General features: G+C 31.4%; 2 protein-coding genes across 8 annotated transcripts; one reads left to right on the top strand and one right to left on the bottom strand.

The window, feature by feature from the left end:
* Positions 1-1556: 1556 nt before the first annotated feature.
* On the bottom strand, positions 1557-9689 carry LOC137818179 (uncharacterized). 4 transcript variants are annotated; one of them, XM_068621446.1, is made up of 15 exons: positions 9113-9689; positions 7849-7904; positions 7137-7195; positions 6926-6997; positions 6543-6623; positions 6256-6363; positions 5940-6002; positions 5469-5549; positions 4640-4705; positions 3810-3965; positions 3180-3257; positions 2993-3031; positions 2491-2573; positions 2172-2244; positions 1557-1846 (listed from the first exon to the last, which is right to left on the bottom strand). In XM_068621446.1, the coding sequence occupies exons 1-15, from the start codon at positions 9586-9588 to the stop codon at positions 1661-1663; spliced, it is 1677 nt and encodes a 558-aa protein (XP_068477547.1). In that variant the 5' UTR covers positions 9589-9689; the 3' UTR covers positions 1557-1660. The 4 variants fall into 4 exon arrangements, with proteins under 4 accessions (XP_068477547.1, XP_068477546.1, XP_068477545.1 ...); XM_068621445.1 differs by having other exon boundaries at positions 6557-6623; positions 6926-6993; positions 7801-7904; positions 9113-9652; XM_068621444.1 differs by having other exon boundaries at positions 7801-7904; positions 9113-9651.
* Positions 9690-11453: 1764 nt separating this feature from the next.
* LOC137818178 (protein CHUP1, chloroplastic-like) lies at positions 11454-14925 on the top strand. 4 transcript variants are annotated; one of them, XM_068621440.1, is made up of 5 exons: positions 11454-11705; positions 12020-12325; positions 12416-12504; positions 12957-13736; positions 13857-14925. In XM_068621440.1, the coding sequence occupies exons 2-5, from the start codon at positions 12139-12141 to the stop codon at positions 14706-14708; spliced, it is 1908 nt and encodes a 635-aa protein (XP_068477541.1). In that variant the 5' UTR covers positions 11454-11705; positions 12020-12138; the 3' UTR covers positions 14709-14925. The 4 variants fall into 4 exon arrangements, with proteins under 4 accessions (XP_068477541.1, XP_068477543.1, XP_068477540.1 ...); XM_068621442.1 differs by having other exon boundaries at positions 11519-11705; positions 12416-12445; XM_068621439.1 differs by lacking the exon at positions 11454-11705 and having other exon boundaries at positions 11718-12325.
* Positions 14926-15290: the final 365 nt, after the last annotated feature.

Here is a 15290-nt window from a genome sequence, read left to right as displayed (position 1 = left end):
TAATTTTTAAATTAATATTTAATTATTACTTACTACTTTATATTTTAAATTAATCTCTATTAGTTTTTTAAAGACTAATTTAGAATCTAAAATATTAGTACTTAAAATTTAGGTAACTAATTTAAATACAAATTTGGAAACTATTTTATAAATTTTTTTAATAATAAAAATTACTTTAAATATGAATATTTTTTTAGTCTCTAAATTAGCATGTAATTTAGTTAATATAGTGATTAATTTTATCTTTAAATTTGGTTACTATTTAATGATTTTCTTGTAGTGTTGACTGAGAAAAAAGATAAATGTTAAAATGTGAAGTGGTTTTGTGAAATCCATTAGAATTAAGAGTGTTTGTGGTTTAATTTGCTTCGATCTTTTTATTAAATAGTCATTTAAATCAAATATAAGAATTGAATATAGTTTTGTTTTTATTTTAATTTGATATAAAATGTGTTTTATAATTTGATTTGAATTAATTTTTGTGACTTTTATTACTTTGAAGTTATTAAACATTCTTTGTAGAAGAATTGTAAATACTTTTTATAAACTAATTAAAATTGTCATAGAGAGATATACTGTTATTTTATATTTATAATTTCAACTTTGTTTATATTTTTAAATAAATTACATAATTTTATAATTAAAAATTACAAGACAAAATTATTATTATGCTTTGATAAATATAAATAAAAATATGTTGTAAGAAAAATAAAATGAAAATAGAAAATAAATTGAGAATATTAATGTATGTTCATTAGTTGATGTTAATTCTAAACGTTTAACAAAATATAATAGACAAATTGTTAAGTTAAAGAAAAAATAAAGCTGAAAAGCTGAAAAAATAATGAAATAATGAAAAATAATTTTTTATCATTTTACTAAATTTATTCGAATTTAAATAGCCCTAATTTATAAATAATACTTCAATATTCATCAAAATATTATTGATTAACCTTTCATAAGAGCAAAAATTCATCAATAATTACACCATTGGAATAAGTGAAGTGGTGCATTTGAGGTTCAGTAAACATTCGTACGACATTTATAGAACACGTATCAGTAAAACGTCAAATTCAAAAAATATTTATTGAATTTATAACAATTCTAGTGCAGTTCTACGTCAAATTCAAAAAATATTTATTGAATTTATAACAATTCTAGTGCAGTTCTGACCCAATTTTTTTTTTAAAAATATATTAATTTTCTAAAAACTCAAATTTATTGTATAAATTTTTATTATGATTACAAAAATAAGGAACAAATTATTTTCAATCAGTAATGAGAAACATCTTTTTTCTAAAAAAATATTAAAACATATTTGTACACATTAATATTTATTATCAATTTATATAATTCATAATTATATAATATATAGATTTATGTCCCGTGCCTTATGTTTTAGAAATTATAAATATCTTTATGTCTGTATTGTATTAGTATCCATGTCAATTTATGTCCGTGTTGTATTAGGGTCGTGTCAATTTATGTTAATGCTGTATTAGTGTCCGTGTCAATTTATGTGTGTCGATTTATGTATGTGCTACATAGGGTGCATATTTGATAGTACGAAAGCTATATATTTATATATAATAATGGGTCATTCTTTACATCACGCGAATTAAAAGATTAATATAAATGCAGAAGCTACTACATATACACTCTACCTCCTTTTCAACATTATATTGGGAAATACAGTGTTAATAACCTCTTTCAGATTCCTGCAACCAACAACTTTCATCTTTTCTAAACCTTCACTTCCTAAAGCTTTTTCAGCCACCTTGGGTACTATGCACATTCTGAAACCCAATTTTGCAACCGTATATACCCTTTTATCCATTCTATGAACCTGTACACACAAATAACAGTTTTGAATTGAGGCTTAATGGATGGATACAATACAAGCAATATCTTCACTGGATTATCATTATTTAGCAATGTTGAGATGACACAGAAGACACCAGGTATGAGATCTAACAGGAAAATGACTAATCTCATAAAGAAAAACCTTATGCAAATTTTTACTGCTTCAGGTATACAATCTTCAGGTATATGCAAATTTTTAATCATTGAATTCAAGATTGTGTTCAGAACAGCTTCATGCTACTGAAAGAGTCTAAATTTTGAGTTCAATATTGTATTCACTATCAGCAAAATCACAAAGAAAGTCTCACCATGCGAAGCTCACCACCAAGGCCAATTTCACCAATGAATGCAATGTCATTTGGAATAGGGATTTCCAAGCAACTGGAAAGAGGAAAAAGACAACAGGCATAATACATGAAACTAATTCAGATCAAAATCTATAACAGTAAACTAGAACATAATCGCTATGGGAGATAAGAAGCATAAGTGCAACAGTATGTATGTTTAACTCTATAAATTGGCTGCAAAATTCACTGGTCAATATAACACCCTCCCAATCCTCTGATGACAAATGATCACTGTCAGATTAAAAAAATTTACATCATTTTAAAAAATTGAAACACAAACCTGCTGCAAATTGCTGCTGCTATAGCAAGATCTCCAGCAGTCTCAGCCAGTGTCAGTCCACTAACAACATTCAAAAACACAGCCTGTTGTATAAAGGAAAGACAAGGAAATAGAATACAATCAATACTAACATTAAAATGAAAATATATCTGCAAGTTATATTATAAGCACCAAACAGGTAATGGAATCCAGATATGAATATCTTTTGGTTTTGGCAATCTAATTCATTAAAATTCTAAATTCTCGGAAGGAAAGATGCAGAGAACATTAGTTTCGTTTTCTCCCGACAGAAAAGTACAAACTAAGTTCTTAGAAAGAAATTATTCTATTCTTGCAACCCAAATAATATTATAAACTAGGAGTTAATAGCAAAGATGCATACTAGTTCGCATTGCCATTCCCATATTTGTTATTAGCTTTGCTATGTTTATTCCCTCTATTAGGATTTAATTCTGTGAAACTTAAAATATTGACATGATATCATATTCATAAATCAGCTCACATGTTCTCGGAGACGAAGACCTGCTTGCTTTATAAGAACCTGCAGTTTAAGGGAATGGTAGACGTTCAAAAACGGTTTTACTCCTTTTTATTCACTTTCCGTCAAGAATAGAGAAAATATTAAAAATAAACATATAATATAAAAGCAGTAACAAAAAATACCAACAAAACAGAAGACATTAACTCACAGATATGATCATATCAGCTCTATTTAGTTGGATACCATTAACTTGTCTTGAACCTGTTGAACTAGAAAGACAAAGTGCCTGCAAAATAAACAAGAATTAACTAAATAATTCTTTGAAGGGTGTCAGAGTTGGAAGAAAGAAGTCAGAGGGTTCTGATAATATTAATTAGTGTTCTTGGTAGTTTACTTCATTGACATGAAGAAAAGAATGAACACCACAAACTGAAAGCTGTGACAAGTAGATCAGAAGATTGCAATAAGAAGTCGTCAAGATTGACATTGTAAACATTCATAACTTGGACTTTTTTTCAATAGCTACAAAATCACATTGTGATTAGCACGTACGGTTCAACCCAATATAAGTTCCAACTGACAGTACCGAAGTGGAAAGTATAAAATGGTCCACACCACCATGTATTATATTTGAACCAAAATTCGAGAATGCAAACAGTACTGAAGAGTTTTCTGTAAGCACCACTTCTTAGAATGACTTGCAATTTGTAAGATAACACAATTGATGACAAGAGTGGTGACCACGATGTTTCTTAAACCAGAATTACCATGGTAGGAAATTCATATAGTGCTGGACAATTTCAAATATTTAATATCATGAAAGCACAAAAGAAAATACCTGAATTTCAATAAGAAATGTCCGGGACCCATCCATGATTACAGCAACAGCTAGTCCTGCTAAAATTTCTGAATCCAGGTGTTGCTCACTGAGAAACATTTCACTGGCATTTGAAATAGCCTGAAGTCCTGAATGTGACATCCCAAAAACTCCAAGCTGATCAAATGAATCAAAGATAAAACGGATCATTTTTTTTCCAGATAAAATAATTATAGAGTAAAAATAAGCCCCAGCAAAAATAACTTTAAGCAACTTGACATACTAATACACAAGGAAGCAACTTATCTGTATTGTTAAAATGAGAGATGAGGGAAGCACATGTAAAATCCTTCAAAATGCAACTTTTAATCCTTTACATAGAAGATAGATATTACATGTCACCAAACCTCAGTTCTACAATAGCGCCAACTTATTGCCAGATGTGCATTTCACCACAAAAACTAATCACCTTTGCTAAAAATAAGAGTATAAAAATATTTTAACTATCAAAACTGGGTGTCAATTTTACTGTCTTTCAGCCAAGCATCTATGATAATAGTTTATTATGGCATGGTCAACATGAAAAGGGGTGAATTCAGATAATTTTTCACGATTTTTTTCCATTCATTACAACATTAAATAGTTCACGAAATGAGTCATTGACAAGAATAAGCAGATGTAAAGGTGCAAAAGTAAGCACCACTCTAAGGTGAAAACAGATACAGACCCCAGAAGAAGATTCTAAGGCCTGCCAGCACGATCTATTCAAAATATTACCTATTCCATTCAGTAAGTTCATTGAAAGTATTTGTAGAAATAAATCAATTACTAGCATAATCATAGTGACACACCTCATCAGTGGATCCAAATCGATTCTTCACAGCTCGAAGCATACGATGGGAAGAGTACTTCTCACCCTAGGTAGTAAAACAAACCATTAGCACAGGAAACATACGGTGATTTAGAAAGGCCAACTATAAGTACATGAACAACAGATGCAAGGTGTTACACAAATACATAGAAAACTTCCAGAATTTAGTTTAGAAAAAAGATAGCAAAACTAATTTTGAAAAGGGAATGTGAAGTATTGTGTGATGATATCAAAACAAATTGAGAACGTAATTATAAGACTATAGACAGCAATATTTATTAGATGCCTGTTTTGATCACTAAGAATAGAGCACTTTTTGTAGTGTAATATTATTATTGTTCACTTCATATCACACTTTTATTTACTATTTATGATGACTTTTCAATTTCTCATTCATACTTACTCTCTAAAACTAACTTTGATACTTGCACATGTTATCAGTAAGCTGCAAGAGCACAATTGAAAAATAAGGTTTTCTGTGAAAGTAAATTGGTATCAAACAATATTACTAGTAAATAGAATTTGAAATACACCAGGTCCATCAAATATCACAACAAGCATTCTCTTCCAAAAAATAGAAGAGTGACCCTCCTCTTGTTAAAACTTGTGGAACGCCAAAATGCACAAAAGAATTACAAAAATTCAGTAATGAGCCACATGAAGGCTTTACAGTTAAGATGCCTCAAGCAATAACAAGTATAAAAGGAAAATGAACTCCTAGAAACATGCCAAGTAGTAGAAGTATAATGATAAACACAAATAATCTTTACTGACTGTTCAAAGAAAGAAAGTTGTAACAAGATACCAACTTCCATATACAGAACAACATCAACAATATGCTCCAAGACACGAGGTCCTGCAATGTCTCCAGATTTTGTCACATGTCCAATCTGAAATACAAAACAAAAAGATAAGAGAAACTAGAAAAAAAGAAATAAATCCATGGCCATGCGTGTCAACAATTCAAAGGCCTTTTAACAGAAATGCCACAGATGTTCCATAAACGAAATGCATGCATGTAAAGCAAATCATTATTACATAATACAAAAGTACTCGGCCATTTTAGGTTCACCGAGAGAATATTAAAGAAATTCTAAATTTACCATAAGATAAAACTGAGAAAAAAAGGAGCATATCAGCAAGATTGTCTTCTTAAAACAAGGTATATATCATGAAAAATATTACAGTACATTAATAGATAAATGTTTCACCACTTAAGTAGAAGCACTAAATTAATCTTAAACTTATTGTTCACAAAATTGATTGACACGCATGCTCACCAAAAGAACCGGGATGCTTGTCTTCTTTGCAAATCGGAGTAAAGCTGAAGTGCATTCTTTCACCTGTCTCACACCTATTAAATGTCATGTACAATGGAACAGAGCATTTCACTTCTCAGTCAAGAAGGTATAGCTGATGCATTCTTACATTTTTGTTACATAAAAATTAAACCTATCTTATTCGTGACTTCAAATACAAATGAAGGAGTGGTGTGATAACGTAGAATAAATTAACCAGTTAAATAATTTAAAGCAACGGAAAATTACTACACCAAGACTGTTCGCCTCTTATTATAAAGAATAATGATTTCCCCACCTGCATAATCCCTCCAGGACTTCCCATTATTCCTTTTAAATAAACAGTTTGTATTGAATCAACAATTAGAGCCCCAGGGGAGAGATGCTGAACTTTCTTCAATATATCCTGAAATCATACAAAATTGAAAAAAAAAATACTATAGTTTAGACTTCTTTACGATGCTCCAGACAATTAATTATCAAGAATAACATTTAAGGCAAACATACTTTTTTCTAGCTATAAATAACTTTATAAATCACCAAAATTCATGTAAAAAAAGTAAGCAAAAAGGATATACTAGGCACCTCAACATCATTACTTGAATATAAATAAATATCTGATTGAATCCTAAGACGATCTGCTCTGTTACCAATTTGCTCAACACTCTGTCACATCATGAAATACCAAAAATTAACATAAATGCAAACTACATAAAAAGTACAACAAATAACAGCTGTAAATCAAAGGTGAAACTACACTACCCATCTTTGGCACAATAGAATGGAAACAAAAGGCTGATAGTATTAAAATGAGGCTTACCAGTAATTTTCTACAGATTAGCATAAATTTTTATTACTTTTCAATCATATAATGCACTAATAAAATCCCTATGAGCTTTTAACTTCAGTAATTTGGAATATCAATGTTTCAAAATTTAAAACTAGTAAAATCCTTCCTAAAAGCAAACCTCTTCGCCAGAGACATATACAACTGGAGATGCTTCACCATCATGGTGCCCTTCTGCAATAATTGAAGCTATCTTCCAATCCAAATGTTAAAATTAAAACAAATGTTAGACAGCATTGGCCAAGTCCACAAAAAATACAAAAAAGAAGAAGTTAACCATCTAAAATTCTAAAATCCAGTTTTACCATCCCAGTTGCCAGTATAATTCGTACCTGCAGCAAAAGAGTACTCTTCCCAACACCAGGATCACCACCAATTAAAGTCAATGAGCCTTCAAAAAAACAGATTTATAGACAAAGTTAGCCATTCAATGCAATTGGCAGTGAGGCTGCAAGTGTAGTTGGATTAAGAAAAATATGATAACTTATTATATAGCTAGAAGCATTCAAATGATAACTCAAATATTAGGATCATAGGAAGACCAAGAAAAAAACAACAGAACAAGAATCCATAAATAATATACCAATAACCACCATCCATTCACCTAGAAAAATCACCAGAAGTTGCAACTTTTTAAACAAGTCTACACCCATCAAATAAATAATTCATTTCAAACATGATCAAGACAAAATGTTTGTGGAAAAAGGGGTGAACCAGTGCACAAGGCTCCCACAGTACAGAAAAAATGTGCAAAACTGAACATAAATTAATTAGAGTTGTAATTGATCTCTACATTCAGAATAGAAAAGCAACGTTATATGGAAATAAATAAAAGTGGTATGTTAATGCAGTTCGCAGCAAACAATATATGATTAAAAACCAGTAAAAAAAATCCAAATCAAGAGATGTAAATAGTTGCATCTAACAATTTTTCAGTTCAAAAATTCTTTATACCTGCAGAACAAAAAGGAAAAAAAAACAAAAAGAAGAACTCAATGTAAATAGTTGCTGGTGTATCAATATAGTTAAGAAATTGGAATGAACCTGGTACGAGACCACCACCAAGCACTCTGGAAACTTCATCTCCAAATGGACCAGACCTGAAATTAAAGCAAGCAACACAGTATAACCCTTGAAAAAGATACCACATTAATGTATGTACTAACTACCGAGTCCTTCAGATCAAATCATTACCAGATGATATTCTTCTATTTAAAATGCTTTTGAAGGAGACAATTTTTCATTAAAAAGGTATAATGATACAGAGGTTGTTTGATATAGTTTGTTTTTATGAAAAATAACCTTTTAAAAAAAAAAAAAAACCTTGAGTAGCTTTTACATAAAAAAACTATAACTACCTTTTACAATAAAATAAAATAAAAACGTGCTTTCTAACTGTCACTATAGGAATTTGAGATTGAGTCTAACTTAAGTCCTTAACCTCAAAAGTTAGCTCATCGGATAAGGGTCACTACCTAGTTATATATACCACTTTTCCATAATTTCTTTCTTGTTTATTGAGTAGGCTTGGCATGAGAAACTACCACAATCACACACACATAAAAGAAAAATTGTTAAGGGCAAACCCTAAAAAATGGATCTTCTGAACAACTTACACAAGTTGAAATGGATAAAAGATGTTCCATCTTTAGATATGTTTAATAAAACCATTCTATCATTCTATGCGTCTACATCCAATAGCTTAAGCTTTTAAGCGAGTTAGTTCAGGGTATGGGGGATTGTACATTGGATGAGAGTTTTAGAGATGCAATAAAACCCTTCAGACACAAAACTCTCCAACTGTTTAAGCTTTTGAGAGAGCTAGTGCTTGACAATTGGAAGTGGCAAATCATGCAAATTGGAGTTTATTCCGGATGCTAGCAGAGAGAGAGAGAGAGAGAGAACTAGGGAGCAATAAAAACTTCACCTACCCTAAATCCATAATACAAAATGGCAGTGGACTTTCCTTTCCTACTCTTCAAGTTTTAAACGCAAAGAACATAATTTGATTGAACCTAAAACATGACTTAAACAGTGTAAGACTCAAAAGTGCAATTATATATGAAGTACGAGCACCTGCCTCAGTGCAACAATCACTCTATTGACACCTCTCATTTCTCTTTACCTTTCTATTTTTGTCACATTATACTACCAATAGATATACATCTGTCTCTCTTCGTCTTACTGTATCTAGGTGTATACAAACAATGTCCATTATGAATCACTTTTGGACTCAAATAGGAATATATGATGCACTAATATGTTCCCAACAACAGCAATAAATTACTATAGAGAGAGGGAAACTTACAAAGGAATTCTCCAATGGTGATGATCAAGTCCCTTGTTTACCTCTGCCAATCTCAAGGGACGTAACTCTCCTTCCTGTTGCGGTAGCCAAGACCCTACACCATCCTCCAATACTGAAAACCCACTAATCACACTATCAGCGTCACTACTGAATTTGGCCTCTTTCATAGTTCCAGACACATTGCATGATCGGCACACGCCCCACCATTGCCCTGCACTGAACCCACAATTGCTGCAAACCCATTGAACTTTCTCCTTCGACTTCTTCTTCCTCCCAATAACAACCCCATCACCACCACCCATCCCCCTCCCTCTTTCCTTTCCCTTTCGAAATTCTTCATCAAATTTAGCATTCGAGCCATGAGGGCTGCTTGAATTGGGATCCTGTGGTGTGTCACTGCCAAAGCTTGCACTTACTCTTGGATATGCCCTGCGGAGTGGGAATGGAGGGAAACCAGAAATGGAGAAGGAAAACATTTAGGAACAGAGTTAGGGTTAGGGTTTGTGTGAATCAGCATAAACCCTATTCTTCCGACTAATCTTCAATAGTAAGCTATCTATTATCCAATTAATCTTCCATCAACAAAAATTGATCTTTTTTTTTTTAATATTTCAATTAGCAGAACAAATAAATAGAATTAGTTATGAAGTTTTTTGTGTAATTTTATTTTTAGTTAATTTTTTGTCCTTAAAAAAAGTGGTAAATCAGAGTCAAATTATCATCTAAAGTGTTTTTTTTTGGAAAAAGTTATTCTTAGAAGCACTTTTCACCAGTATATATAATTTTGATATTGTATTTTGTTTAATTCAAAAGTTTGGTCTATTATTTTAAAATAAAAACATATAGTTTACTTATTTTGAAAATTCGCTATTTTGATTTAATATTCAATTTTCTCTGTATTTATTTCCTTTTTTATATTTATATATTTGATTCCTTTTTATTAATTAAATCACTTCTCATTATATTTTTTGGACTTCATCCTGCACTCCATACGTTTCATACATTTTTTGTCATGTAATTTATAATTCGGATTACATATAAATCTTTTTTCTTTTATTGAATATATTATATTTTTTTTCCCAAAATTCGGTTCAACTTGCATTTTGACTATCTGAAATTAATTTAAATTGAAATAAATTATTTTGTATATAATTATATTATTTACTATTTCATCAGCAATTAAGGTTTCAATAGATGAACATATCTCGATTGAAATACCATCACTCATAACATAATTAGACCATCTATATAATAAGATAAAAAAAAACCGAATACATATATTGATAAAAAAAAAGCTATAAATAAAAATTTAAAAGGTAAAATTTGGTTTGATTTTGTTAAGATATATTTTTATATTCAAATTGAATTTGTATGTGTTGATTTAGATGTATTTATCATAAAAAAAATTTCCATAAAATAAACTTATTATATATAATCCAAATTAAGATTGAATATACATTTGAAAATAATTTAAAATATTTAATAAAGATGGCATTTTGCACAAGGGACACAACCACCAAACAAAAAAATATTGGTTTGGTATAATAAAAAGTAGTTGTAAGAGAAACAAAGTTAAGTTATCCCACATTTTGAAAAAGATGAAGAAATTAATAATGCATTTAATACATTCATTTAATGCAATTTCCAATTTGTTGTTGTTTAATTATCGGCATTAACCCTAACTTTATATTAGTACCATGAGTCTAATCACACTTTTAACCCCTAGGTTAATCACTTTAAAATTCATATATAAGATCTTTTTAATTAGTTGATATAAGTATAAAAATATTCATGGTTAAATAAATATTCAAATATCTTCATAATTTTCTCATACTTCAAAATTTGTTCAATGTGGTTGATACCAACATTTAATAAACATGCTAAGATATTTAGTACATAGGTTAATATAATACGAAATTAGTTTTTCTTGTTTAGTCAGTATTTTAATTTTAGATCTTTAGATTTGATTAATTATTAATATTTTTTTCTTAGTAGATAACAAACAAATTTTCAATATAAATTATATTATAATATTATACAATCAATAATAAATCATGAAATATTTTAATATCCTAATTTACAATTGACACTTAAAAATAAACCGACAAAAATTTATTTCAATAATTTTTCTTACTACAATGTCTAAAATTTAGAAAAAAAAAATCAATACGAAAAACATATTTAAGCTTTTATTATGTTAATTTCCTAACAAATAAACAAATCACACAAAAAATGTTAAAAAAAAGTCTTGGAGGGAAAAGGCATAAGAATATGGAAAGAGAGATATGCTTAATTATGGGAATCCATTTACTATATTTGATCTTAGAAGATAACTATCTCCATAATTAAACATCTTAGATGATAAATATGAACATTACTTATCCTTCTCCCTCTCAACAACCCTTTACGTAACACAAAAATCCATGCCCAGTATTTGTTGCTAAATTCCTTCTTTCTTCCAAGGTTGCCTTCAGACACAGTTCTTCCTTTCTCCACGACATTCAAACTGTTACCAAAACACAACATCATAGAAACGCCACGTTTCTGCTGGGTCCCTTTTGGTCGAGTCACCAGCATGATCATACAAATAAATGTAAAGTTCATATGGGGTCCTGCTTATTTTCATATTTACTATGATTCACCAAGTTTTATTAGCAGTGGATCATGTTTTTTCCAAGGATTGTTGTGCTTCATTTACTATTTTTCTCTTGTTTAGGATGAATCCAACGTTTTATGTCTTGTATGTTTTGATTTGAAGTGGTGCATGTGACTTTAATGGTGTATTAATAGTCAAATTTTCTGACATGTATTTAAGATTTTCCATTTACAAACAAAACTTAACAATATTAGATTTCGGAACCACATAGCTCTACATTAGCTGATGATGTTTCTTGGTTTGGATTGTAGGCTTTGTTTTCTTATCGATAGTGGTTGTGTTTGGAGGCATGAACCAGAAATGGATCTTGTGTTTTTCTCTTGGGCATGACATGGGATAGAGGATCTGATCTGTGATCTCTCTCTCTCTGATGATGATGATGGAAAGAACAGTTAGAAGGTTTTTTAGTTCCATAAGGAAAGAGGAGAAGGGTATGAAGCCTTTTCTTCTGAAATGTGGTTTGGCTTTGGCTCTTGCCTTTGCTGGATTTCTCTACTCTCATATTGGAGCCAAGAGAATCAAACCTTCCCCTACTTCCCCCAAGGGGCACCCTTCAGGTTTGTTTATCAGCATATTAACAAATTTTCTGTCCCTTTTTTAGTTTCATGAATCTAAGTGATGTTTTTATATGTATAATGTGTTTTCAGGTCATGGAAGCGAAGACAATTTTGTTAGAGGTAAAAGGGCTGCTTCTAGTTCTCTCACCAATCTTTCAGAGGAAAATGTTTTGGATACTGTGAGTGAAATGAAAAGGATTACCCTTTTATTGTTGTTTCAGCTTTCTTTCTCATTTTAATTGTTGATGTGTTTTGTATAAATTCTTTCATCTTCTTTTTTGGATGGTTTCCAAATGAATTCATGCACTTATGCTCTGAAAGTTCTGCACAGTGTTTTTCCCTTCTCAATATCAGTGTAGAAATTTTTGTGGGGAAACAGAAATAAACTAGTGCAGGGAGTTGAGAATTTTTTTGGAAAGCAACCTGAAATTTAAATTGATGCTTCTCTGTTTTCGTTAAGTGTGTAAGATACTTTTGTGCAAACAAATAGGGTGTAGCTTTAATCCTCTGATGACATGCACCTTCTTGTAATCTTCAATTTAGAAAATAATGTAGATATTGAAAATTGGAATTTTTTTTTTGCTAATTTAGTTTTAGCTAACATAGGATTGTTAAATTTCTTCTATACCAGGAAGAAACATGCATTAGCAAGGTGAATTCTAGAAGTTCCCCATTGGGTGTCTCTCCAAGGACTAGAAAAAGTGGAGAGAAAGATGAGTTCCTCCTTCCTGAATTCAATGATCTTATCAAGGAAGCAGACTTTGGAGTCATCATTGCAGGTAGTTCTTTTAAGAAAGAGGTGGAAACACCAAGGTCAAAAGTAGGATCTCCTATGGCATATGCAAATGTTGACAAGGATGATAATGAGAAAGAGATGAGGAAACTGAGGAGCATGATCAGAATGCTTCAAGAGAGGGAAACAAATCTTCAGGTTCAACTGCTTGAGTACTGTGGCATCAGAGAGCAAGAAGCAGCAGTGATGGAGCTCCAAAATAGATTGAAGATAAGTAATATGGAGGCCAAGATGTTCAATCTGAAGGTTGTGACCTTGCAGTCTGAGAATCGAAGATTAGAGGCACAAGTAGCTGATCATGCAAAACTGACATCTGAGCTCGAGACTGCAAAAACCAAAGTTAAGTTTTTGAAGAAGAAAATCAAGTATGAAGCTGAACAGAATAGGGAGCATATAATGAATCTTAAGCAAAAAGTTGGCAAGTTGCAAGATCATGAATTCAAAGTTGCTGCTAACGATCAAGAGATTCAAATTAAGCTGAAAAGGCTTAAGGATCTTGATTGTGAGACAGAACAGTTGAGAAAATCTAATTTGAGACTGCAGATGGAAAATTCTGACTTATCTCGAAGATTGGATTCTACTCAGCTCCTTGCAAATGCTGTTCTAGAAGATCCTGAGGTAGTAATCTTCTACCCAGCAGGGAGATGTTTTCTCATCCTTTTTTGCTCTAATCTTGTCCAGTCTAATCTTCATGCTTTTTTAACTTGAACAATATTTAACTAATGCTTTTGGATGCAGGCACAAGCTCTGAAGGAAGAAGGTGAACGACTAAGACAAGAGAATGAAGGGTTAGCGAAAGAACTTGAGCAATTACATGCAGATAGATGTTCAGATCTTGAAGAGTTAGTTTATTTGCGGTGGATAAATGCTTGCTTGAGACATGAACTACGAAGTTATCAGCTCCCATCTGGTAAAACAGCAGCAAGGGACTTAAGCAAAAGCTTGAGTCCTACCTCTGAGAAAAAAGCCAAGCAACTCATACTTGAATATGCAAGCAATGAAGTGCGAGCGAGCATTTCTGATATGGACTCTGACCAATGGTCTTCTTCCCAGACTTCTTTTTTCACAGACCCTGGAGAGCATGAAGATTATTCTCTTCATGATGCTTCATCTGAGGCCAAACTTAACAATTCAACCAAGTCAAGGATTTTTGGCAAGCTTATGAGGCTGATACGAGGCAAAGATAGCCACCACCAACGTGGTCAAATTATGTCTAAAGAAAAATCAATTTCCAGAGAAGATAGCAATTCTTCACATTTCAGCTTGAGTATGTCAACAGGAAATGAGTGTCTTAGGAGTGAGTATACCACTCCCTCTGCCACATCTAGAACTTCCTTTGACTATAACCAAAGCCAGAGTTTGAAGGATGATAGTGGGAGAAATTCAGATAGCCATACCCCAGGAAGCTCCAAAAATTTCAGTCCAAATAGAAGAAGTTCAGCAGATTCCAAAAACCGCCTTGATTCTTTCTCAGAATCCTCTGCCATGGAGAAAACTAATTTGGCAAAATATGCTGAAGCTTTGAAAAATTCCACTGAAACCTCCAAAGTTAAATCACACAGAAGATCAGCATCATATAGTTCGTTTTAACTTGTTAGCTACATGCAAGGATTTTACCTTACAATGAACATTACAGATTAGCAGGGTTTATTTAGTAATCAATCCTGATGTACACTATTAGACGTTAGGAGCTGTTCATATAACCGTGTATTAAATAAGGAGGGAGGTATTAAAAAATCATAGGCAAGATCATGCATAGTAATTCTGTGAGTTTCATAAAATTTTAACTTCTGATGATTCATCATGATCCATTTCTCTAGCAGTAACTTGGTTCTTTGCAATTGGTTTTTTTCTAGATTAACTATATTACAAAATACTGTTGAATTTTTTTGAACAATCAGGGTTAGTATCAAGCTCCCTTCATCCTATTTCTTTGCAAAATGAAGGGTAATCAGGATTTTGCTTATTTTGCTTTTTCACCACTCTGCTACATGGACTTCTTCAAAAGTTGTGTTGAACATTCAATCTAGATTTGTGAGGTAGAAATAAACTTTTAGTTTTTTTCCTCTTAACAATTACATGTTATTTTTATTGTATATATTCGAATGGATTATATAAAGAGTATTAATATGTTGACAATACACCAGATTACAACTAGAAAGATCAGATTAC

This window comes from Phaseolus vulgaris, chromosome 10 (assembly GCF_000499845.2).
Source record: "Phaseolus vulgaris cultivar G19833 chromosome 10, P. vulgaris v2.0, whole genome shotgun sequence".
Lineage (NCBI taxonomy): Eukaryota > Viridiplantae > Streptophyta > Magnoliopsida > Fabales > Fabaceae > Phaseolus > Phaseolus vulgaris.
This window is presented reverse-complemented; position numbering and strand designations above follow the sequence as displayed.